The sequence below is a fragment of the Grampus griseus genome (assembly GCF_964374135.1).
Source record: "Grampus griseus genome assembly, chromosome: X".
Classification (NCBI taxonomy): Eukaryota; Metazoa; Chordata; class Mammalia; order Artiodactyla; family Delphinidae; genus Grampus; species Grampus griseus.
Window position 1 is genome coordinate 112774207 of NC_138999.1, and position 25694 is coordinate 112799900.

Genomic DNA, 25694 nt, shown 5'->3' on the forward strand with positions numbered 1-25694 from the left:
TGTAAGGACTAGGAGAGTAAGAAAACTATTCCATCCATCTTTTCTCCATTCAGTCATATATAAAAATAGCTTGCTTACATAATTGCATCATTTCTTTGAAGTCACTACCTAACATTATCTTGTAAATATGTTTTACTTACCATTAAAATCAATAAAGAAAATAAAGTTCTCAAATAGAATGCTATACCTTCCAAGGGAAATAATAGAAAAATTTTGAATCGGCCAAGAGTAGAATTTTGGAAAAAAAAAAATAGAATTTTAGTTCATTAACTCAGCCTGGAGTACTATCCTTTTTTTTTCAGCTACCCCAATTCTACCACTTCTCCATCCCTGACTATACATTTTTACCTGCTTCCCTCCTTTTCCTTGTTCTCTAAATGTCCCTTCCCTTAATTATAGGCTAGAGCCAATTACTTCTGAAACTGACTGAAACAAAATGAAGTTCATACTTACAACTTAATTTTCAAATAAATGGGTTTCCATCACTCTTTATTAAAATGCTATTCATCTCATTTCCTTGCCTACATGCACACAACAAGATATGGCAAAAAAAAATGCTTACAGGAGAGATTACATAAACAGACCAACATGTTAACTTTTATCTTTCACTACATATTATAGCTAGTTAAGAATAGAGAGTAAGTCAAACATCATATTATCCCCATCAGGCAGATGTCTGGCTTTAGAAATTGATCAACTCCTGAATTCCTGAGGTTTAGAATTCTGCCAAGTCCTAGATTAATTATAAACTTGTGTTCTGTTGAGAGGATCTATGTTCCTTCTTGTTCCTGAAATATAGGAGAGCCATGCTCCCCCTAACATATGTTATAAAAATTGAAGTCTTTGGGGCTTCCCTGGTGGTGCAATGGTTGAGAGTCCGCCTGCCATTGCAGGGGATGCGGGTTCGTGCCCCGGTCCGGGAAGATCCCATATGCCGTGGAGCAGCTGGGCCCGTGAGCCGTGGCCGCTGAGCCTGTGCTCTGCAATGGGAGAGACCACAATAGTGAGAGGCCCACGTACCGCAAAAAAAAAAAAAAAAAAAAAAATTGAAGTCTTTAACATAAAACAGGGCCATTTTTACTGGGTCCCACATGAATAATGAGGACTGAAGCCTTTAGTTGTAGTATTGTTTAAGAACAACATGACCAACACACTCACAGTCTACTAAACCGCTAAATGATATCAGAACCCAATTCTATAGGTCAATCCATACTGTCACTGTTCTTCAGTGTTGAAGAGCCTGACCTTCGTTTATAATGTCTCTTTGGGGAAATGTATAATGGAGATGACAAATACCCACCTCACTCTGCTATGGGGCTGGTGAGGAAAGGGCATGTTCCAGAATGATTCAGAGGGAATAGAAGAGTGAGGCTTGAGGAATGGGGCAGAGCTGGATCTTTCATAAGCTAAGTGCCTAATCTTAGAAGAGTCCCTTAATACCAATGCATAGTAACAAAGAAAGTGGTTTTTGCAGAAGGTTCCTTATGTTTCACCTAAGTTAGTAACATGGAATTGGCCTGGAAATGTTCATAGGGTTCACGTTTTAAGCTAAAAAGTAATTACGTGGTTTTCACAAAGTCGTATCTTCAGCACTTGATGTATTGAAAGAGACATCTTCATCTTTTTCATCTAACTGTAGGCTACCAGAAGACAAGCGGATTCTGGCCGTGGGTGAACTTATTCCTTTGTCATACAAAGAGTAGTAGTCTGGTTTAAGAATCTCTGATTCAGAATCACTGGATTCACTAGCTACATACCCTTCTGTTGCTCCCTGATCCACTAAAACTGTTGGAAACTCCTGCTCTGCAAACACATATGTAAACAGGTCAGCTTTACGACTCAGAGCAGGACAAGGCCCTAAAGGTCTAAATTCTGATCCAAAAGGAAAACGGATAGTTTTCATGTCTGATTGGCTCTGGGACCGTTTAGGGGTTGGCTCTTGAATGTTATATGCAAATGCATCTTCTAAATTTGGATCTTCCTCTTCTAGATCTACATTGAGGTTGCCCCTGCCAGTAGTTTGGGCCATAGCTTCATGGAGTTCTTGAAAGTCTTTCTGAAAGCTCTTCATTCTGAGGTTCCTTGGGCTTCTTTTGGCTGGCTTCATTGCGGTAGGCTGTAGACAGCTGTCTGGCCTTTCCCTTTCCTCTGCCATGATTGGAGACTGTCTGGGCACCTGGGGTGGTCTGTCCACATAAAAGAAGACTTGGGGAAGCATAATAACCTGCTGACCAGTACAAGGAATATAGGGCACATCTGTGTAAGTTAGCTGCCTTGCTGGACTCACTTTGCTTATAAGGGCAGAAGATGTGCTCGTGTGATTGTCAGCAAACTTACAGCTTGTTTGGAAGGAGCTTAGAGGACTCCTTTCCTCAAAGTAGTCAGGATCGGGGTCGGTGGTAAAGACAGGGTCTGTATAAATAAAAGGGAACGAGGAACTGCTCTGGGACTGATGTAATGATGTGGGCTCTGCCTCTGGTTTGGAATGCTCCAGCTCGGCTGCAAAGGTCACCTCCACTGCAGAGTTTCTCCTCCTGCTGTCCAGCACAGGCTCAGAGGCGTGCACTCCATTCACATTTCGGTAGTACCCACTGCCATAGGCTAGTCTCAAATCTTCCACCTTGAGAGAAAGAACATGTTGGTGAAAGAAGGAAAAAACCATTTGGTTGGGGTGGGGGCAGGGATCTAAATCAGCCTTGAATTTTCAAAGGTAGTTTTTCACAAAGGCCTTTCAACCCATGTTCTATGCCAGGGTTGATAAATAGATACATAAAAGGTAATAACTTGTACCACATCCCAATTTATGTGCTGAAAAATACACGACACTTTCCTTTCTCAACACCATCACACTCCCAGCCTCCGCATTCTCTATCTACTTGAGCCAGCATCGTACTTCAAGCAGTATGGTTAAGTAGCTGTATTCATGAGCTAGGAGTTCTGCCTTTTGGTCCTGGCTCTGCCTTTATTTGCTGTGTGACCTTAGGCAAGTCTCCTAACCTCCCTGTTCCAGCCTCCTCCCTATTTTCTGTAAAATGGTGGGGAGGAGGGCTGTAAATGGCATGAGATGGTCAATCAATAGATGGTACCTTCCAGCATTATACCTCTGTGATGCCTTTCAGATAAAAATTGCCTCTGACTTGAATGAAGACAGAGTTTATGAGACCTCTAATTAATTTTTTTCAAGAGAGAGCAATGGTTCATACTATAAAACTCAAATGAAGCCATCATCTCACAGTTCCAGGAGAATAGTACTTTGTTCTTAACAAAATTACATAGCAAAAGTACTTTAAAACCTTGACCCAAGGGACTTCCCTGGTGGTGCAGGGGTTAAAAATCCGCCTGCCAATGCAGGAGACACGGGTTCAAGCCCTGGTCCGGGGAGATCCCACATGCTGCGGAGCAGCTAAGCCGGTGTGCCACAACTACTGAGCCTGCGTGACACAACTACTGAAGCCTGCGCTCCTAGAGCCTGTGCTCTGCAACAAGAGGAGCCACCGCAATGAGAAGCCCACGCACCACAACGAAGAGTAGGCCCCGCTCGCCACAACTAGAGAAAGCCCACGCGCAGCAACGAAGACCCAACGCAGCCATAAATAAATTTATTGATTTATTTTTAAAGTTACTTTTTTAAATTTTATTTTTGTGGTACACGGGGCTCTCACTGTTGTGGCCTCTCCCGTTGCGGAGCATAGGCTCCGGACGCGCAGGCTCAGCGGCCATGGCTCACGGGGCCAGCTGCTCTGCGGCATGTGGGATCTTCCCGGCCCGGGGCATGAACCCATGTCCCCTGCATCGGCAGGTGGACTCTCAACTACTGCGCTACCAGGGAAGCCCTAAATTTATTTATTTAAAAAAAAAACTTAACCCAAGACCTTATAGCTTCTTCTAAGCCTTAAGATTTTCATAGGTACAAAAGTAGCTTTTAGTTTTAAAAATACAAAGCCATAGAAATTCGTTTGGATCTGCATTTTGCAAGATGTTAGAAATACAGGTTGCAATTTAACGACGTGCCAGATCTTTCCAGTCTATAAGGCACACACACCAGTTTACCCAATGTTCTTCTATTGGCTGGAGACTGAGTTGACAGACCTCCCCAGGAGGCTAACGCAACTTGACCAGAGTAACCTTTTTACATACTGGGAGATTCTGGCAGAATTAATTCCTGGAAGCATTTGAAATGTGCATGTATTACATTTATATAAAGAAGAAGGAATTTTCAAAAACCTTACTTGTTTTGACACATCATAGAGGAGGTCTGGTGAGGACCTGCACTGTCGTTCATGGTACTGAGATGGGTAATGTTTCCTGAAATCCCCAAACAGAGAAGGAATTGAAATAGTCTTCATGAGAGTACAGGATCCCTATAAATCTCTAAATTCAACTTAAAAATCAATGTGACAAGTGGGAAGCAGCCACATAACACAGGGAGAGCAGCTCGGTGCTTTGTGACCACCTAGAGGGGTGGGATAGGGAGGGTGAGAGGGAGGGAGACGCAGGAGGGAAGTGATATGGGAACATATGTATATGTATAACTGATTCACTTTGTTATTAAGCAGAAACTAACACACCATTGTAAAGCAATTATACTCCAATAAAGATGTTAAAAAAGAAAAAATCAACGTGACAAAGAGAAACAAAACCATGTACCTTTCAAATGGCAAGCTCTTCAACCTCCCCTTTTTCCCATATTCCAAAAGTTGCCTTTGGGTTCTTCCGCTATTATAAAATCAAGATAAACAATTTTATGAATGCTCTTTGTAACCCAGTAGGCTAACTAAAACTCAAAAGTGTCATTTATTGTTGAAATCGAAAGATTCTGGATGAATGACATATGTCGTGAATCTCTGACCATCCCATTAATAATACACCCATTTACCTGAGGATCTGGCAGAGCAACCTCAACTATTCAGAACCCAGAAAGTTTTAAATGCTTCTGAACAGCGCTATATAGCAGTTACAAATTCTGGCCTTGAAAACTAATATACTTTCCTTTAAAGGCCTTTCCCCTTCCTCCAAATTTACACATAGTTTCTAATGAGGCTATTTGTCTGGTCTCGCAATCCATGACAGGAGAAAAACAGCTAACTAAACAGTAGAAGAAGGTTGCTCCAGTCAGACATACACTAGCAAAGAAAGCCAGCTGATTGCTGGGAGAAACACAAGAGCCAAAAAAGAAATCACTAACATAATAAAATCCAAAAAGTCTGGGCCATTTATCACTGTGGTGCAGGGTCTGACATGCCTCCCCCGCCCTGAGGCTGCCACTGCACTACAGCTGCCAGCAGAGGATAAATAAGTGATGTTTATAATAGGTCATTAAGAAAAGGGACAAATATCCTCAGTATCATCTGTTTAAAAAGGCAGGGATTTGTAGAATACATTTTGGAAAGAGTCCATAAAAATATGTACGTTGTAAAAATCTCACTTTTTACTGGGGCAGGCTTCTACTACTTGAAAAAATCCTTCACAGGAAGCACTGGATTCGAATTTTTTATCTTAGCTAAGAGTTTGAAAGCGTCTTCCAAAGAACTCCTAGGCTGGTGGGATCAAGTAAAAACAAGTTCTTATTTTGACCTCGCTTCCTTTCCTCCAAGGTGTTAACGTGTAGTAAGGAGCCTCCACTACAATATTGTTCAACCTCTCAAATCCCTTAGCCCCTGCAGTGCCTTCTCACCCTATCTTTTCCCTAACCACCACCAAAAGGATGTTGTTGAGCTGTCCTTCCTATGGCTAGCATGTAAGTTGCACGTAAGGAAAACAGTAGGTTCATTGACTACGTTTTCTCAAACGGCATATGCCCCCTTATCCTTGCAGAAATTCTGATCTAACCTCTTAAGTGGGGTGTACACCTGCCCCTACCTCCCTGTTAGGAAATATTGACTTAATGAGTCACACAGAGAATGAGCAGTAAAGGGTATCATCCTTTATGTGATTGAAATGGATTCTTTATTGCTTCTAGAATTCAAGCTCCTCCTACTGCCTTCCATGCTATTGAAAAGAAGTTGTGTGTTTAGTTTGCCTGTGTGCAATATTTAATTACCTGTAGCGGAAACTGGAACCCTTGCTGCAGAGTAGGGTTTTAGGCTTTGATTTGGGCTCTTCAGAAAGTCTGAAGAAAGCATGGTACTCCACACAAGTCTTCCAGAAAGCCTTGCAGGCATCTCGGCTGGCCATGGTGAACTCCAAGGTATCCTTGCACAACACCTGTATAAACCAATTTCCATCAAGCAAAACATCCTTCAAGAATATCAAAGACCTTCAAATCCCAACGCCTTCTAAACTATTGGTCCAGGGGCCCATCCAGCTTCTGATTTTCCACTTGGCTCCCTTTGGCTTCACACCTACTGAAACCAAATGATTGGCAAACTTCCAAGGAACAGACAGGGCCACTGCTCAAAAACAGAACCTTCTCTAAGAAGCAAATCTTGCTCTGCACACCCTCCTCACCTCACACGCTTTTTTACCCCCTCTTCTCTGCCAGGAACATATTTATGAAGTTGTAAATTAGGTTAAAATGAACATCAAAGGACATCCTTTCAAAGTGACAAGAAGTTATAAATGACCAACAGGAAAAGGGGAGGGAGGAGGAGATCTTTCCTACAAATGGTAGGCTTTATAGGATGATTGTATATACATGAGTCTTTTTAACACACCAGCTAGAAACATTCTCCCTCTTTATGCTGCCTTGTTCTATGATGCTCTGTGTTGCTCATTTAGCGTATTCTAATCGGCTGTAGGGGAGCTTAGTCTTCCAGACCTAAAGTGCAAGGTTGCCCCATCTCCTGACTCACTATATACCCCCATTTGCCCATGCACGTGTGCAGTCCACTTTGCTGCTCCCCTTCTCTCATTCCTCTCCAGGTCCCTGTATGCAGCCCTGGGATTAGTCACAAGCTTCGCACTGGATTCAATCTTCTGAACTGCTCAAATGAACACTTTTATCTAAGGCTAAGGTTCAGAGAATGAAGCCCAAACTACTGAATTATCTGTAGGTCAAAAATGTAGTTGATACATATTTTTAATTTCCTTTATAGTCATAAAAAATTCTTTCTAGCCCCTTTGTCCCACCCTGTACAATGCAGCCTTGCCCAATAGTTGCTTCTTTTGCTTAATATATACCCACTCCCCACATCCTGCTTTGGGAAAGAGTAGGTATTCAATTATTTGGCATGTAGTACGTGTTCAATTATTTTTGCTTAAGGAAAGAAGATGAAAATGCTTTATAAAAGGAAGCAAATAACGTTGAATTAATATGTCCACAGTCTTAGATCTGGGCTCTTTCATTTGACTTACCAAATCCCTGAAAAATGGTTTCTAAGGAGACTTGTCTTTCATCCCAGCCACCCCATTTTCCTATTACTTTATTCATTTTGAACTGCCAATAGGATTTCTTAGTGTTTTGCCTTTAGTAAAAATATGACTAAAGCTCTGGTTTATTTATGTAGAGGCAAAAGAGGGAGAATATTATTGGTCAGGGCCAGGCAGATTTCATCACTCACAATCAAACCATTTGCAGAAACAACCAAGAAATCTCAAGTGAGTAGAAAGTAAAAGAAGTTATTCAAAAGCTACTTACCAAGATGTTGGCATGAAGTTTGATGAGAAAATGTTTTCTCTTAAAACTCAACTTGCGGATTTTAGCCCAGTTGAAAGTATTTATCTTTGTATTTCCCTATGATGAAACACATGCAAATTTCAGGATGAATTTCAGCACAAGCTGGTTTGTAAGACAATGCAAACCTGTTGGAAAATGCACTTCATGAACAGGACTATCCTTGATCTATCTCTTGCACAGACTGATCCAGTTGTACTAGATAGAAGCTATGGCCAAAGAAGGCATTCCAGGTGGGACACAAGCCTGCTCTGAAATGCAAGTAAGAAGGGGCATGCCTGGGAAAAGTTTCTAACCAGGATAGGGGATCACAGTAGAAAAAGATTGCAGGTATCCGGGTATACCCCACTTTTCGAAAGTTCACTTTATGCCACTTCGCTTTTACTTCGCTTTGACGAAAGACCCACATTATTACAAGTTTTTGCTAACTGAAAGAAATCCAAAGAGGATTTTTGATTTTACTCCAAAAAAGGAGAAAATAAAAATCAGCATTTGTTTTGCAGTGAGCTGTTATAGAGCCAGCACACACCCTGAGCAGTGAGAGTGGCACCTCTTAAGCTCCTTCCCCAGGAACTACACTCTGCTCGGCAGCTCAGCATCAAACCACCATAGCTTTGAACTGTACATCGGTACTTTATCTCGATTTATTTTGTGCACCCATTAGCAAAATGTGTCCTCAGGTAATGCTTCTTCACTTTACACTCTTTCAGCTAGGAAAGGTTTCATAGGACTGCTCTACTTTCAAATAGCAGGGGAAACCTGAACTGCAATAGCTCCTCTAATCTCACCCCCTTCCCATGTTTCCAAATTCAACTGCTTTTAAAAAAAATCCCATTTATTCTGCCACTCATTTACTCAAACCCCTTCAATAGCTCTGCACCACCTACAACAACTCTAAACTCTTTTGGCTTGATTTTTTTGCCCCAACTATATTGACTATAACTTTGATCTCACTGCTCCCAGAAAACACCTTTCCATCCTACTCTGTACCTTCCCTCCCATAGGTCTCCTCATTCTCCTTACCCAGAATGACTAGCACCTTCTCTAGGATATTCCATATCATTGCCATAGCCTACACCCATTTCTAACTCCTCTGAGCTCCTTTAGCTCTCCTGGACTACTCAAACAGTTTAACTCTCTTGTTTGTTTGTTTGTTTGTTCACATAGTCCAAAAATCAAAGGGGGCACAAAAATAAATATATTGAGAAGTCTCACGCCCACCACTGTCACTTCTACCTCTGTCCCCATCTAACCACTGTCTACAGGTAACCACATTATTTTGTTGGGTATACTACTTCTGCAACTAAAGTAAATGTGATAGATTAGCTTTTGATTACTCATTGTCTGATATTGATCGTTATTTCTCTGGTCTTTCAAAATAAATTGTGACTATCGTAATGACAGGAGCCATATGTCATGCTTAATGTTAGTTTCTTGATTATGTCATCCTTTATCCTTCTCAGGGCCTTTGCCTGTGTGCCCTTTCCCTGGAACACCCTCCTTCATCAGGCAATCATATCCCATTGGTCTGGTTAATTTCCTCAGGTCTTACTTAAATGTTAAGTTCCTTTCACATGTGTTACCTTAGCATCCTGTGCTTCCTCTAGCACAAAGCACATCACATTTGTTTATAATTACTTGTTTAATTGTCTGTCTTCCTCCTACTGGAATTTAAGTTCCTATTAGAATTTAAGTCAGGGTCATGCCTGTTTATCTCTGCAGCTCTAGTACCTGGCACAGAGTGGATGTACAATAAGTATACTGATAGAAGGATGAATGGATTGCTGCCCAACTATAAATATACTCAAACTCATTGAATTGTACCATTAAAACAGATGACTTTTATGTTATGCAAATTATAGCTCAATAAAGCTGTTTTTTGTTAAAGAAAGAATAGTACAATGAAGAACAGATAGAGGGTACTCAATACATAAATACTCTTTGACTGGATTTCAGGTAGGACAAAATAGACCATCTGTATTGTTCCCAACTGTCCACAGAAGTATTCACAATGAAAGAGATCACAACTAACATGACGGTCTTGCTCTCATACCCTTCCCATTTTCTCTCATGCAATAGGAAATAGCAAGAATCAGGGTTAGCAAGAATAGATACATGAAAGCAATCTTGAGAAAGAAAAATGGAGCTGGAGGAGGCAGGCTCCTGGACTTCAGACTATACTACAAAGGTACAGTAATCAAGACAGTATGGTACTGGCACAAAAACAGAAATATAGATCAATGGAACAGGATAGAAAGCCTAGAGATAAACCCACACACTTATGGTCACCTTATTTTTGATAAAGGAGGCAAGAATATACAATGGAGAAAAGACAGCCTCTTCAATAAGTGGTGCTCAGAAAACTGGACAGCTACATGTAAAAGAATGAAATTAGAACACTCTCTAACACCATACACAAAAATAAACTCAAAATGGATTAAAGACCTAAATGTAAGGCCAGACACTATCAAACTCTTAGAGGAAAACATAGGCAGAACACTCTATGACATAAATCACAGCAAGATCCTTTTTGACCCACCTCCTAGAGAAATGGAAATAAAAACAAACAAACGGGACCTAATAAAACTTCAAAGCTTTTGCACAGCAAAGGGAAACATAAACAAGATGAAAAGACAACCCTCAGAATGGGAGAAAATATTTGCAAACGAAGCAACTGACAAAGGATTAATCTCCAAAATTTACAAGCAGCTCATGCAGCTCGATATCAAGAGAACAAACAACCCAATCCAAAAATGGGCAGAAGACATAAATAGAAATTTCTCCAAAGAAGATATACAGAGTGCCAACAAACACATGAAAGGATGATCAATATCACTAATCATTAGAGAAATGCAAATCAAAACTACAATGAGATATCATCTCACACCAGTCAGAATGGCCATCATCAAAACATCTACAAACAATAAATGCTGGAGAGGGTGTGGAGAAAAGGGAACCCTCTTACACTGTTGGTGGGAGTGTAAACTGATACAGCCACTATGGAGAACAGTATGGAAATTCCTTAAAAAACTAAAAATAGAACTACCATATGACCCAGCAATCCCACTACTGGGCATATACCCTGAGAAAACCATAATTCAAATAGAGCCATATACCAAAATGTTCATTGCAGCACTATTTACAATAGCCAGGACATGGAAGCAACCTAAGTGTCCATCGATAGATGAATGGATAAAGAACATGTGGCACATATATACAATGGAATATTACTCAGCCATTAAAAGAAACAAAATTGAGTTATTTGTAGTGAAACGGATGGATCTAGAGTCTGTCATACAGAGTGAAGTAAGTCAGAAAGAGAAAAACAAATACTGTATGCTAACACATATATATGGAATCTAAAAAAAGAAGAAAAATGTTCTGAAGAACCTAGGGGCAGGACAGGAATAAAGACGCAGACATAGAGAATCGACTTGAGGACACGGGGAAGGGGAAGGGGAAGGTGGGGTGAAGTGAGAGAGTGACATGGACTTATATATACTACCAAATGTAAAATAGATAACTGGTGGGAAGCAGCCACATAGCACAGGGAGATCACCTCCGTGCTTTGTGACCACCTAGAGGGATGGGATAGGGAGGGTGGGAGGGAGACTCAAGAGGGAGGAGATATGGAGATATATGTATATGTATAGCTGATTCACTTTGTTATAAAACAGAAACTAACACACCATCATAAAGCAATTATACTCCAGTAAAGATGTTTTAAAAGATTAATAAAAAAAGAATAGATACATGTATATGTATAACTGAATCACTTTGCTGTATACCTGAAACTAACACAACATTGTTGATGAACTATACTCCAATATAAAATTTTAAAAAGTTATTACAAGATAATGGATATATTTCCCTGAGCTGTATAACATATCTTTGTTGCTTATCTAAAAAAAAATAAAAATAAAAAAGAATCAGGGTTTGAGTGGACTGGGTAAAAATTCCCTCCTGGGTGAACAGGTGTGCCTGTGATCCATTGGGTCTTTTGTCCATCAGTGTGGCTCTCATGCTGTAAAGTTTATAACCACATAAATTAGAAGGTTAAGATTCTTGTTGCCAAGTCTGTACCTGATCTGCTTTGTGACTTATTTCAGTGCTCTAATTCGGTCCTGGGGGTCAGTGGGTCTGAAGCCACCCCTTTCTTTGTCACAGGTGATTCATTCCAAAACCTGTCTAGGTATCTGCCTATCATTCTGAAGCTTCTTAAACCTTAACTTGGATCTAAATTCATTGAATGCTCACAGATATAAGAAGTCCAAAAAGACTGAAAAACTGTTGAAAAATATGTTCTGGCCACATTCCAAGGAGTGAGGATTAATGGTGATGGAGAGAGCCCTCTATGGAAAACAGAGTCCTGGGAAAAGGATGAGTCAGTAAACATCAACCATTGCTTTCAGGGTTGGGCACTAATTCCCTACTAGCTGGCACTGGGCACCTCCAACAAAACTGCTAACTGAATGAGAACAACCCTTCAGGTTGTTTCTGGTGGATTTGGACAGGCTGAATGCACTTTATTTCACAGCCTAAGCTTTTAGGATGCCAAAAACCTGTATTCTTATTTAGGGTCTAAAAGTTCCAAAGAGCCTCTTGACTTCATCTCTTCACCATGCTGGCCTGATCTAATGTGTGAGCTCCTGAGAATCAAAACAGTCAGCTCCAGACTGCAAATGGAAGCAAAGGACATCAAGGGAAGGAGACTTACCCTAAACTCTTCCAAGCACTGCCTCCTTTCCTTGCTGGTGGTAAGACTGAGGGGTGGGGTCACCTTGAGAATGGACATTCAAGTTTGAGCCAAGATAACACCCAAAACTGAAGACTTTAAAGGAAAAGAGCTGTTACCCGTAACACCAGTACGCCCATGTGAGCAACAGCCAGTTGGATCTGCATCCCTTCACCATCACTGGCAGGGTGCGGCCTGATGCCGTACATATCCAGCTTCCTCGCTATGTCCAGTAGCAGAATGTCAGCTTCAGCTGGGCTCCTGCCACTGCAAAGGGAAAGAATTTATGAGCCTAATAAATGCAGCAAGAATGACGCCTAAAAAAAAAGAATGACACCTCTACCCCGAGAGCTCGAAGAGGAACTCAGTGTTTTCTTGAGCCTGAAGTTTCTCTGACTTAAAGGCTTGCTTTTAAGAGTCTGTCCTCAGCTTCGGTCTTCCCTGCCAGCAGAACAGGCGGAAGCAGATGCCAGGGAAAGTACTTACATGTGCTTCTGATGGAAGTGCACGATCTTGCTCTCTAAATCGTCTTGGTTCGGTAAGTACCGGGTTTGTGCCAAATATTTCCTATCTGTTTCTTCATGAAAGTCTCCCAGTTCTGCTGCATGACAGTAAAGTGACATTTTTTACATTACCATTGATGAGTTAAGCAGTGGAGCACCCAGCAGACCCTCTGACCTCCCCCAAACAGCCCTTTCTTTGCAGCCAGTGCAGCCCTAGACCTCCTGAATATATGTATATTTGTTTCAGGATATGGGTGGTGGGGGAGGACCTAACTGGTTCTTCTTCAAATAAGAAGCAGTGGGTTGTTATGAAGTCACAGACACAGTGTAGGTCTTAAAGGCTCCAGGATCATAGATGAATATTTTCTTATTTTCTTCTCCCACATTCTGTTGATGATCTCTTCTACTTCTGATCAGTCCCTGTTATGAGTTGAACTGTGACCTCCCTCTCAAATTCATATATTGAAGTCCTAACCCTCAGTACCTCAGAATGTGACTGTGTTTAGAGACAAGGCCTATAAAGGAGTGATTATTTTAAAAATGAGGCAGTAGAGTGGGCCCTAATCCAATCTGATTGGTATCCTTATAAGAAGAGGAAATTTGGACACCAGGCACCAGGAATGCAGGTACACAGAGGAAAGACTGGGTGAGGACTCATCAGGAAGGCAGCTATCTGCAAGCCAATGAGAGAGACCTCAGAAGAAACCAAACCTGCTGACACTTCAATCTTGGATGTCTAGCCTCCAGAAGTGTGAGAAAATAAATTTCTGTCCTTTAAGTCACCTAGTCTGTTGTATTGTGTTATGGTAGCCCTAGCAAACTAATTCAGCCCCCTAACCTCCCTCTGCCTTGATCAGGCATTATTAAGAAAGGAGAATACAAATGCCAACTCCAATGCAAGCCAGTCACAGCCATTCATCACTCTGTACATTGGGAATCTAGTAAAACCCTGCTATATGGAATCCCCAGTCGGTGAATAATTCTGGAAATTATTCTCACTTTTCCAAATCACTGGAAGTTTATCCCTGCTCATAATCTATTCTAGATATATCCAATTTATTGTTATAATAGCACTGTGCCTACAAAGGCAATTGAGGTATATAGGATTATCTGCCCCTACAGTAAATGGCTTGAAACTGTTTTGATTTTTGAATTCTTGTGTGTTCTTTATCATTATTATGCCTTTTCCCTCTCTGTCAGATTAATAGGAATCACTTCCTGGTCATTGACTTCCCCTGAAGAAGTCTCTACTTGGTTCCAAATTGTGACTTCTAATCTACCATAAAATGGGCACCCAAAACAATTTTTACAATTAAAATTCACATTTTAACATGAAAAAAGGGGAATGCAGATATCCAAACCTGTTCGCATTTTATGAATTATAAGAGTAAATAGACTCCATGGAATCATGTGGTGCTCTCCTACTGAGTAAAATTCATGGACATGGGGGCATCAGTTTTGAGTACTAGAAAGTTATTTTCTCTTTTGGCTTGGTTTTCTATTGTGTTTTAGACAGATGGCATGCTCATTTTTAGATAGGTGAAGTGTATTTATATATTTCAAAACCACATTAGAATGAAAATCTTTATATAACAAGCTTTTTTAAAAAGACCAAATCAATGGCTCTTTTATCTATTTATTTTTTTCCCAAATTGATAAATGTACAAATCTCATTAAAACTTAATCAGTGGCTTCCCTGGTGGCGCAGTGGTTGAGAGTCCGCCTGCCGATGCAGGGGAGGCGGGTTCGTGCCCCGGTCCGGGAAGATCCCACATGCCGCGGGGCGGCTGGGCCCGTGGGCCATGGCCGCTGAGCCTGTGCGTCCGGAGCCTGTGCTCCGCAGCGGGAGAGGCCACAGCAGTGAGAGGCCCGCGTAACGCAAAAAAAAAAAAAAAAAAACCAAAAAAACCAAAAAAACGTAATCAGGCCCACCCATATGGTTTCACTAGTTAATGCTATCAAATATTCAGATAAGATACAAATACCAATTTTTCACAAACTCTTCCAGAAAATAGAGTAAGGAACACTTACCAACTCGTTCATGAGGCCAGTATTACTCTGATACCAAAATCAGACACAGACATCACAAGAAAACTGCAGATTAATATCTCTCATGAATACAGAGGCAAAAATCCTCAACAAAATACTAGTAAACTGAATCCAGCAACATATAAAAAAGAATTATACATCATGACCAAGTGGGATTTATCCCAGGAGTGCAAGATCAGTTCAACACGTGAAGGTTAATTAATGTAATATGCTATGTTAATAGAATAAAGGACAAAAAATACATTATCATATCAATAGATGCAGAAAAAACATTGGGCAAAATCCAACACCAATTCATGGTAAAAACATTCAACAAACAAAAAAATTGAAGGGAACTTCTTCAACCTGATAAAGTTGGAAAACCTACAGCTAACATCATAATAATACTAAATGGTGAGAAACTGAGTGCTTTCCCCTAAGACCAGGGACAAGACAGGGATGTCTGCTCTTGCCACTTCTATCCAACATTCTACTGGTGATTCTAGTCAGTCAGTCTATATATATATATATATATATATATAAATCACTTGCTGTACACCTGAAACTAACACAACATTGTAAATCAACAATACTTCAATTTTAAAAAAAGAGCACACACACACACAAAGAAAATGAAAAGTCAAGCCACAGATTGGAAGAAAATTTCACAAATTATACATCTCATAAAGGATTTTTAATAAGAATATATAAAACTCTCTTAAAATTCGATAAGACAACCCATTTTAAAATTGGCAAAAATTTGAATACGCATTTTACCAAAGAAAACATAGGAATGGTTAATAAACAGATGAGAAGGTGCTCAACATCATTAGTCATTAGGAAAATGCTAATTATAATTGCAATGAGATTCATTGCACTAGAATGACCATAATCACAAAGATAGACAATACCAAATTTTAGTGAAGATGTGGAGAAATTGGAAACCTCATACATTTCTGGTTTTATTGTAACAATTTGGTGAACAGTTTGTCAGTTTCTTAAAATGTTAAACACAAATTTACCTTAAGACAAAACAATTACATTCCTGGAAATCTACAAAAGAGTGATGAAAACATGTGTCCACACAAAGACTTGTACATGAATATTCATAACATTATTCATAATAGCTAAACTGGAAACAATCCAAATGTCCCTGGCCAAGTAAATAGATAAATAAAATGTGGTATACCCATAAAATGGAATACTACTCAGCAATAGAAAGGAACAAACTGCTGTGATTCATGTTACAACTTGCATGAATTTCAAAAACATTGTGTTGAATGAAAAAAGCCAGATACAAAAGACCACATATTTTATCATTCCTATTACATGAAATGTCCAGAAAAGGCAAATCTATAGAAACAGAAATTAAATTAGTGGTTGAGTGACTGCCAATGGGCATGAGAGCGCTCTTTTGGCATGATGGAAATGTTTGAAAACTGGGTTGTGGTAATGGTTGCACAACTCTGTAAATTTACTAAAAACCATTGAGTTACAGACTTAAAATGAGTGAATTTTATGGTATGCACATTATACCACAATAGAGCTGTTTTAAAAAATAAATTAAACACACACACACACACACACACACACCAATCTTTCTCTTTATTAAGCACAAGTATTAAGCACAAGACCTTACGTTGACCCTAAGGAAAACATAGGAACATAGGAACATAGGAACATTCTCTCCATGCAGGACTATAACAATCTAGGAAGAGACCTATGACATACAAATGAGTAAATATCATTAGTGATAGAAGGTAGCATGTGGTGTGAGCACCTTCACTGTTACCACGCTGGTCCAAATTACCATCATCTCTCTCTCTCCTGCTGTCGTCTGTTATCTTGTCTCCCCACTTCCACCATCCCTCATAAAGTCTATTTTCTCTCATTTTTAAAAATTGAATAAATTTGACATATAACATTGCAGCAATTTAAGGTGTACAGTATGTTACTTTGATACATTTATAGATTGCAATATGGTTGCCATTGTAGCAATATTTATCACATTACATAATTATAGTACAATATTATTGTCTATATTTATTATACTGTACATTAGATCACTATGGCTTATTTACTACTCGCTACAAATTTCTGTTTTCACCACAGCAGCCAACATGATGTAGTTAAAACCTAGTTCAGATCATTTCACTCCTCTGTTTCAAATGCTACATTGGCGTCCCATCACATTTAGAGTAATGTCCTAGGTCTTTAATATGCTTTTAAGGCCCTCCATGATTACTGTCTCCCTCTCTCCCTCAGTTCCAGCCATCCACAAAGCCTGCTTAATGTTTCTTGAATACTCCCAGCATGCTCCTACCTCAGGCCCTTTGCACTGGATGTTCTCTGCCTGGAGCTCCCTTCCACCAGATTTCTGCATAGCTTGGTCTTTTACCTCCTTCAAGTTTTGTTTAACTATCACCTTCACAGTGAAGCCTACCCTGACCACCTTATTTAAAAATTCAGTACCCAGCCCCCGAATTTCCCTCTCTCCCTTCCATACTTTATTTTCTCCAGTGCACTTATCACCTTCAAACTTACATTATATATTTCCTTATTTTGGTCTGATTGTCCTCCACTGCCAAAATGTGAGCTCCACGAGAGCAAAGATCTTTTTATTTCACTGCTATGTTCCCAGTACCTGGCATGTAGTAGGTACTTAATAAAATTTGCTGAGTGAATGACAAAGAAGAGTTACTGTACTAAGGGCATTCATAAAAGGGAGGCTTCATTTGGAATGTACAAACTGTATTTGGGAGGAAGAGTCTGGCTAGAGCCAGAGGGGTGTGTAAGAGAGATTTAAGCAGATGAGGTCAGAATGTGGAGGTTCTTGAATGCCTAGAACATACATATTAGATGAATAAATAAATGAGCAAACGAATGAGCATCCTGGCTGTGTTCTGCACACTGTCTTAGCAACCAGTGAAATAATCTGACCTGGATGGATTGTGAAGAGCTGACTCCTTGAAACTTTCGCTTTTTTTCTGTGGAAAGAGCTTCTATTGACAAACAAAATATCCTCTAGAAAAGCTGAAGTGTTCTGTGCTATGCCTGAAATGGCCACTAGGGAATGCTCAAATCCATAATGTTGAACTATTAAGAATGAAATTGGGCTCCCCCATCAGAGGCTGTCTGGGGAGCCCCAATCCTCTGACTGCTGCCTTAAACAGGCAGCTAACGGAGAAGGATAAGTCTTCCAATATTGTTTTCTCCACCTGCCTTACCCCATCTCCCGACCCCACCCCAAGAACAATACTGGACATATAGTTAGTGTCCTTGGCATTCAAGGCCCTTCAAAATGATGCTTAGTTTTTTGCCACCTCTCCTAAACAGACCCTATGCTCGAGTTGTACTTGAGCTGCATCCTCTGTATATACTTTTTCTTGTACCATCACCTTTTTTTCTTTTCTGTTTTCTCTGCTTATCATTACATATCCAATTCCTATGCATCACTTTAAGGCCCAGCGCAAAAGCCATCTCATCCATAAGCCTTCCCTGATAACTACTGGTCTCACTGCCTTCCTGAGATCCTGGGCTCTCATCCTGTCTCGCTTATGAGTCACTTGGTAAACACTGATTCATATACTGTCTCTATCCAAGCCCTTCATTCTGGAGTTCCCAGTGAAATCAGAAATCTACCATTTCTGGACTGTCAGGAAGGCAATGGATAGAGGTCAAAAATGAACTTTTGAAACAAAAAAATGAAGTTATGATCCTTCAGGAACAGTAAGGAACAGCCTATTCTTGGACGGCCTCTCTAGAAGAGAGAGAAAGTCCAGCCAGCCCTAGAAGAAGAGATAATATTTCCAGCTGCCTTAATCCTGCCCTCGGGGATACAGGAGCAGCCTGACGTGCCCAGCTTCACCCCCTCCCAGGAAAGGCCCCACTGCTCCCCGGGCCTCTTTTCCCTGCCTACATTACTCAGCCTAGTCCAAGGACTTGGCTGCTAGGATATGGGGAACTCTAATAGACGCCTGGGGCCTTTTTCCCTTTTAGTTTCTCTCCACCTGCTATACTCTGTGCTTTGTTCTCTGGAATCATGATAAAGAGCAACATGGGAATCACATTAAACGTGACAATGTGCTGCAGAAAGCACGTACCAGAAATGGATCCTGGGGCAAGCAGAGGGAGTGGGGGCCTGCCTAGCAAAGTCCATGCCCAGATTAGTCCAGACCAGCTCCTGGAGAGCAAGCCTGGGGCAGTGGGAGGCCAAGGTTAGACGGAGGTAGAAGAAAATCAGCATTTACTTTTAATCTACATAACTGCTCTGTGAGAAGGCATTCTTGTCACTCTTTTAAAGACTAGGGAACTCAGGCAAAGACAGATGAGGGGACTTCACCCAAGGCTACAACAGTTAGAACGTACAAACAGGATTTGAATCCAAATCTCAATGACTACAGTAACCAGCCTCTTTCTACTGGACCCTGCCATTTCTATATATCTCATCCAGGCTTTCTCTCCTCTACAGAGAAGCGCTAACATGATGATAGGGATGTTGAGGGTGCTCAACCTCTTTGCCTGGTTCTCTAGCTGGCTGATAGGCCCCAAAGTCGACATTTGCTACTTACATTGTAAGATGTGAGATATCATCAACGCTGTACAGTTGTCACTGCATGGAAGCCTTCCCAGAGCCAAATCCTTCTTTATTTGAAGAGTAAAAAGATACCTGCAAAGAAGTGGGGGGAAATCTCTTGAGGAAGAAACAGGAACAAGAAAGAAGCATTTCCCTTCTCCCAGATCAAGATGTTTCAAGAAAGACACGGTGCCCCCAGTCAGGGAGATGCCTTTTGGGGGTGGTGAGTAATGCATAGGCTTTGCTTCGGCCCCTAACCAGCACTAGACCACAACTCAGCTGATCCAGCATTTCAGCAGGCCTCACAGCCATTAGGAATTGCCCCGGCCAAATCCTCCCGCCAACTTGAGGGAGTTGGCCAACAATCCTCTGGTGATTTCTGCCACGTAGCAAAGCCACATACCCAGCCAGAGAGAAAGGGAGATTCAGCAAGAATAAGCCTACTCAGGAGGCCAGTACTGCTCTGTTTACAAAATGCTATCAAATACTCACTATCGTAACAACTTAGAAGGCTGGCATCCTCACCACATGTTCCAATTACGGAAAGACAGAGGTTAGGCGATTTGGGCAGAGTCATATCACCCCAAGACAGTGAAACTGTGGCAAGACCTCAGGTCTGCCTCTCAATTCCAGGCTGCCTCCTATCCAAAAGACTGTATTTCAGAAATCAAGAACTTGAGGCCGTGATTCTGCCCCTTCACCTGGACCACCGTCTCCGTATCACCAGAGCCCAGCCTAGCCCTTTGCACAGAGCAGGTATGGGATTACTGTGTATTGAATGGAATGAAGCCAGACTACCCTTTTTCCTACCGATAATCAGGGACCCATAAAGTACACATTGGTATCCAGAACTTTGCAAAACAGATGGCATTTGTCCCACACTTTTAAGCCCTTATCAAAGGCAATCAACTTTTGAAAAGATGTGTATAATTAAGATTCTACTGCCGACTATGTTCCTTCTTGGTTCAAAATTGGTTCCAAAGTTTTATTTTATATATTAAAACATTTACTATCTACTGTGGGCATTTCCCTAAATAAGATGTAATTTTCTGAATAAAGTTCTGTCTAGATTTTTTTTAAACCAATTAAGACTTGACAGCAATGTGGTGAACCAGAATTAATTGCACGTGATAGATGAAAATGCAGACTGGGAAAAAACAGGTAAATTAGTAGGTGATTATTTAATTTACAAAGCCATTCATTATAATCCTTCAAATTGTGATCTCTCTTAACGGATTAGAAATGATTCATTAGAAAAGTTATATTTGCACACCACTCTGAGAAACTCACGTAGTGGCTCCAATCAAGGCATCCTTGTAAAGTCAACTACAGTTAAGTATTCTCAAATGGACCAATGGGGAAAAAATAAAGGAAGTCTAACCGTTGCCATTACCTGCTTTCAAATATAGATGTAAATGGGAATAATCAGCCTCAATTGCTAAAGGGGACGTGAATTTCATTTTACTCCTAGCAAGAAAGAAAGTAACCTTCTTGTCATTTGACACATTCCTTGCTGTTAAGAAGGCAGCTGCCTGCTGCAAATACCAAATCCTTCCTCTGAACAGCTGATGAATCATTTATCATCACATTGATTTTCTCATTCTTTTTTTTTTTCCCAGAGAAAGTTTATCTCCATCAAAATTGGTTACAATTTGAGACTCGACTGAAATGAGTTAGCAAAGGCAAACTGATAGAGATACCAAGACATCAAGTTATCTGGGAAAAGGGCCTACAACTCACAAATTTGGAGAGGATTGGGAGAGAGAGAGAGACTGACCTTTTTTTTTTGTTTGTTTGTTTTTTGTTTTGCGGTATGTGGGCCTCTCACTGTTGTGGCCTCTCCCATTGCGGAGAACAGGCTCCGGACGCGCAGGCTCAGCGGCCAAGGCTCACGGGCCCAGCCGCTCCGCGGCATGTGGGGTCTTCCCGGACCGGGGCACGAACCCGCATCCCCTGCATTGGCAGGCGGGCTCTCAACCACTGCGTCACCGGGGAAGCCCGAGACTGACTTTTTTAAAGTGACTTCTACAAAGACCCCTCAGAAAAGAACCCCCCCATTTTACAAAAAGGGTGAAGAAAAATTGGCCATGAACCATGATGGGGAATATTTCAGGTAGAATAATTGCCAACACGCTGTGACCTTGATCAAGTCACTCTAGTTCCCAGGACCAGTTTCTGCATCTGTAAACCAAAAGGTCTGGACTAGATTATCTCTTACATCCCTTCTATGTGTAGAAGTCTGGAGTCTAAAGTCTAGAAAGCAGAGTAAGGTTTGGGGAGTGTTATGTTGACAAAGTATTTTTGAAGAAGTAGGTTTACATGGTCATTTTAAAGGGCATTTTTATAAATATAAAAATACTTTAAAATGTTTTATACTTTTTACTTTTTTGTAAGTATACAAATATTTTACTTATATAAATTATTAATAATTATTATTGTAATTATTAATAATTATAATAAAATATCAATAATTTATAATTATGCAAAATAATTTATTAAATTATTTTTTACTTCTCTACTTTCAAAAAGGTTTTATAAGTGTATGTCATCATCACTTTCTACCTATGGGATATACACACACACAAACGTGCACACACACATGTGCACACAGCCGTTTTCAGTATGCAGGGAACTTAGCTGTCAAGCTGCCCTCTGATTAGAACACAGATGCAATGAAGGCAAACACTCTAACTGTTGTAGTAGTTAATGCCTTAACCCCCAAGTGGGCGCCCAGGCTGGTTACCACTTTAAGAACACCACCCTTCCTTCTCCCTGAAGTCCCTATCCTTTGGAAGATTAACCCTGGGGACCAGCCAGGTCGTCCTTCTCACCAACTTCTTACGATCTCCCAGAGTGACTGAGACCCAAGCCTTCCAAAGAAGGCTAGGAGCCCATTCCCTGATAAATGGATAATAATGATTAAGTAACATCATGCAAGTACTATACCTTGTAAGCTCTTCTCGCAGATGTCCAGGGTCCACTGGGAAAAATTTCACCATAAATTTGAAAACAACCTCCTTAGGATCTTAAAACACAATATCTCCATAAGTTTTATTTAAATGTCCATCACAACAGTTACAGGGCTTCTCTCTCTCTCTCTCTCTCTCTCTCTCTCTCTCTCTCTCTCACACACACACACACACACACACACACACACACACACACACACACTCCCCTCTCCTCTTCCCTCCTCTCCCCAGCACTCCCTCTCACAGACTTTTCATTTAAATTTCAATTTTTCACATTTGTGAGCTGTTGCTATTTTTGAATTGTGCCTCTATGTGGATAACAGTTGGGAAAGTTCTCCTGCCCTTCTTCCTCCCTTCTCTTTCTTTGAGTTTCTTTTTGTAAAGATGTGCCTCGTTTGGGGCCTACTGTGTCCTCTCTTAAGAAGTGTTCCATTTAGAAAAATATACCACTTGCTACTTGGGATTCTGCATTCCTGGCTGAGAGAAGGGCCCAGCTATAGAGGCAGGTGAATATCAGCTGGCTCAAGGATTCATAAAGGGAACTAGAAGTAGTAGGGACTGAGGCCTCTGTGTATCTTAAAATCTACATGAAGAAAACATATCTACTTGCCTTCACTCCTACTTGCATTTGAAAATAAGAAGCTTTCTGTATCAAAAGCAAATACACACATGCAGCATTAACACCATTGATTCAGTAAATATATGTTGAGTGCCTATTGTATGCTAAGCATTGTACTAGAGGCTCCTGGAAATGAAAATACAGTTAAGCACTCAAAGGTTGGTAGAAGAGGCAGACACCTAGACAGACAATCACAGAACCACAAAGTGTTATAAGCCCCGAGTACTGGGTAAGCACAAGAGGGAGAAAAGAGTTTGGAGGAGGTCAAGGAAGGCTTCCTGGAAGAGCTGACATCTGAGTAGGGCTGCCAGATTTAGCAGATAAAAATATAGAACTCCCAGTTAAATTTGAATTTCAGATATACAATGATTGCTTGGGACATACTTACACAAAGAAATTAGTCTTTGTTGATCTGAAATTCTAATATAGTTGGGCAACTTCTATTTTATCTGAGAAGCCTACACCTGAAGTTAGTTTTGTTCAAATTAGGAGAGGTAGGAGTATGAAGTGGTCAGAGGCAGAGGTAAAGGCTGAAAAGTCAGGCAGAGTCCGATGCTTTGAGGATCATGTTAAAGAGTTTGGACTTTATTCTAAGGACAATAGGGAGTCATGGAAGCATTTTTAAGCAGGAGACTGATGTGGTCAGGTTTGTATTTGCAATAGTTCCCTTTGGGAGTAGTGTACATGATGGATTGGGGGGAGTCAGTTGGGAAGCTGTTGGGATGATGTGACAGATTATCAATACGTAGTGGGAAAAGACAGAACTGTGGGAGACACCAACACGTAGAGAGCAGGAGGGGGAAGTGACACGAAACAGCCTTTCCCAAAGTGTGGACTGAAATCCACCTGCAGCGGAAGCAGCTATGGAATTTGTTAAAAATGCAGGTTGCTGCCCCCAAACTCGGGGATGAGGCCCAGCAATATGCATTTTAACAAGAACTGCCCCCTCCTCCCGGCCCGTGATCCTAATACACACTGAAAGTTAAGAACCACCACACTAGATTGTGACATATAGGGTTCGGGGGAATATTTCATGCATAGTAGGCACTCAAATATGACCTGAAATGGATGGACAATGTGATGGGATAAAACTGAAACACCTCCTGGAAGAAGGTGAATGGCATTGCTGCTTGACATCAAGGATGCTCGAAGATTTACAGGTCTAGACTCAGAGATGTATTCCTAGAGCCAATCCACAGAGCGCTGTCATTACCAGGGTTCTCGAAATTTACTCAAAGATCCAGCAGCCTGATTTTCCTCATCTTGGGCAAAGTTAAAATGATTTTTTTAAATTGCTAAATTTACTGGATGGATGAAGGATTAAAACAATACATCAAAGTCCTTTTCTCCGCTTATATTAAGGCGAGGAACAGTGTGGTATTGTTGAAATATTTTCAAGTTGTAACTGGGAATTCTATTCCTTAAGTGATTTTCCATACTTACTTTTTACTTGCTTTGTAATGGACTTCAGAAGTTCCAACCAGACCTGTAATAACATTAATGAAGGAATTGGTAGAACATGGCACTGAGTATAGCTTTTTGTTTTTTGGGTTTTTTTTTGATAGCAGATTAAAGTCAACATGAAACAAACAAATGTCAAGACTCTTTAGACTTCTAAAGATAGTAAGAAATAGCAACGTCAAAGAAATGCTGTGCTTCCACCACACTCAATCTGTCCCCTTCTATTTTCCCAATGACAGTGCACATTGATGATCTATAAACTCTTGCTGTTGACATTTGAGTCACTGCTCCCTGCCTCAGGAGAATGACAGAGGTGTCATATACAAGGCTCATTAGTTGCCACAAAGACTAATGAAGGCACATGGCTCCACATTTGAATCCTACAGCCCCCAAATGCCAGCTTAATAGTCATAATGAGCCTTTCTGGGAAGGAGCCAGATAACAGATCCACCAAGGCAGAACACAGCGGGCAGAACATCGGGAATGTTAGGATGTGAGAGAGGGGCAAAGAGCATTCCCGAATACTACTGGTGAGGTTAGGAGTCTTCAGTTTGGAGGTTGAGGTCCAGCCTCTGGAAAGTCAGAATAAAGCACAGAGACCTCTTCACACAGTGGCAAAAGAGGAGCAGAGGGTGGAAGAGTTTGTGCTTGGCAAACTGAGGTGACTTTTAATAGACAAGGAGGGGAAATAGTTGTTAAATCCACTCATTTTGCAAGGGTTTAAATGGTTTTTCCTTTTGCAGTTGGGGGTTTGAGCCCTGCATATCTAGCTGCAAGCTGCATTTAGAAGCAATTCTAGACACAAAGAACCTATAATGAAACCAACTTACATTATTTCCAGAATGGCTACAGAATTCTAATCCAAAATATTCCTTTTCAGCAAGATTTAGATGGCTGCAACTCAGGTTAAACAGCGCCTTCCCGGATGACTTTTGCTAAACAAAACAAAGAGACCGTAGCACAGTTTGCAATCCTAAGCTGATATTGTTGCTGTAGTGTGGAGTAAAGGGTAGAAGCAACTAGACTCTCTTCAGTTTCCTTTAAACACTGTTTTCAGGCCCTGTATCCTCCCAAATGTTGTTGAGTTTTCCACACAAATACATGCATCTATCTGTAGATTGTTTTAGCGGTACCTCTTTAAAAGCCTCAGATTAATGACAAACCCTCTTGGAAAAAGACAGCCTTGCACTT

At 40.8% G+C, this 25694-nt stretch overlaps 1 protein-coding gene across 2 annotated transcripts in view; it reads right to left on the reverse strand.

Moving 5' to 3' along the window:
- Positions 1–1570: 1570 nt before the first annotated feature.
- The window catches only part of FRMD7 (FERM domain containing 7), a gene marked incomplete at both ends in the record, with an annotated part of 55054 nt that continues 30930 nt past the window's right edge, over positions 1571–25694 (reverse strand). The window contains 11 exons of one of the 2 annotated variants that reach the window (XM_082680866.1): positions 1571–2620; positions 4230–4305; positions 4648–4716; positions 6041–6204; positions 7577–7672; positions 12467–12614; positions 12834–12948; positions 19450–19547; positions 22401–22434; positions 24486–24528; positions 25334–25438. In XM_082680866.1, the coding sequence (XP_082536992.1) occupies positions 1571–2620; positions 4230–4305; positions 4648–4716; positions 6041–6204; positions 7577–7672; positions 12467–12614; positions 12834–12948; positions 19450–19547; positions 22401–22434; positions 24486–24528; positions 25334–25438 (1998 nt within the window). Of the gene's footprint in view, positions 2621–4229; positions 4306–4647; positions 4717–6040; positions 6205–7576; positions 7673–12466; positions 12615–12833; positions 12949–19449; positions 19548–22400; positions 22480–24485; positions 24529–25333; positions 25439–25694 lie in introns of both variants that reach the window. The other variant, XM_082680865.1, reaches the window with a different exon arrangement.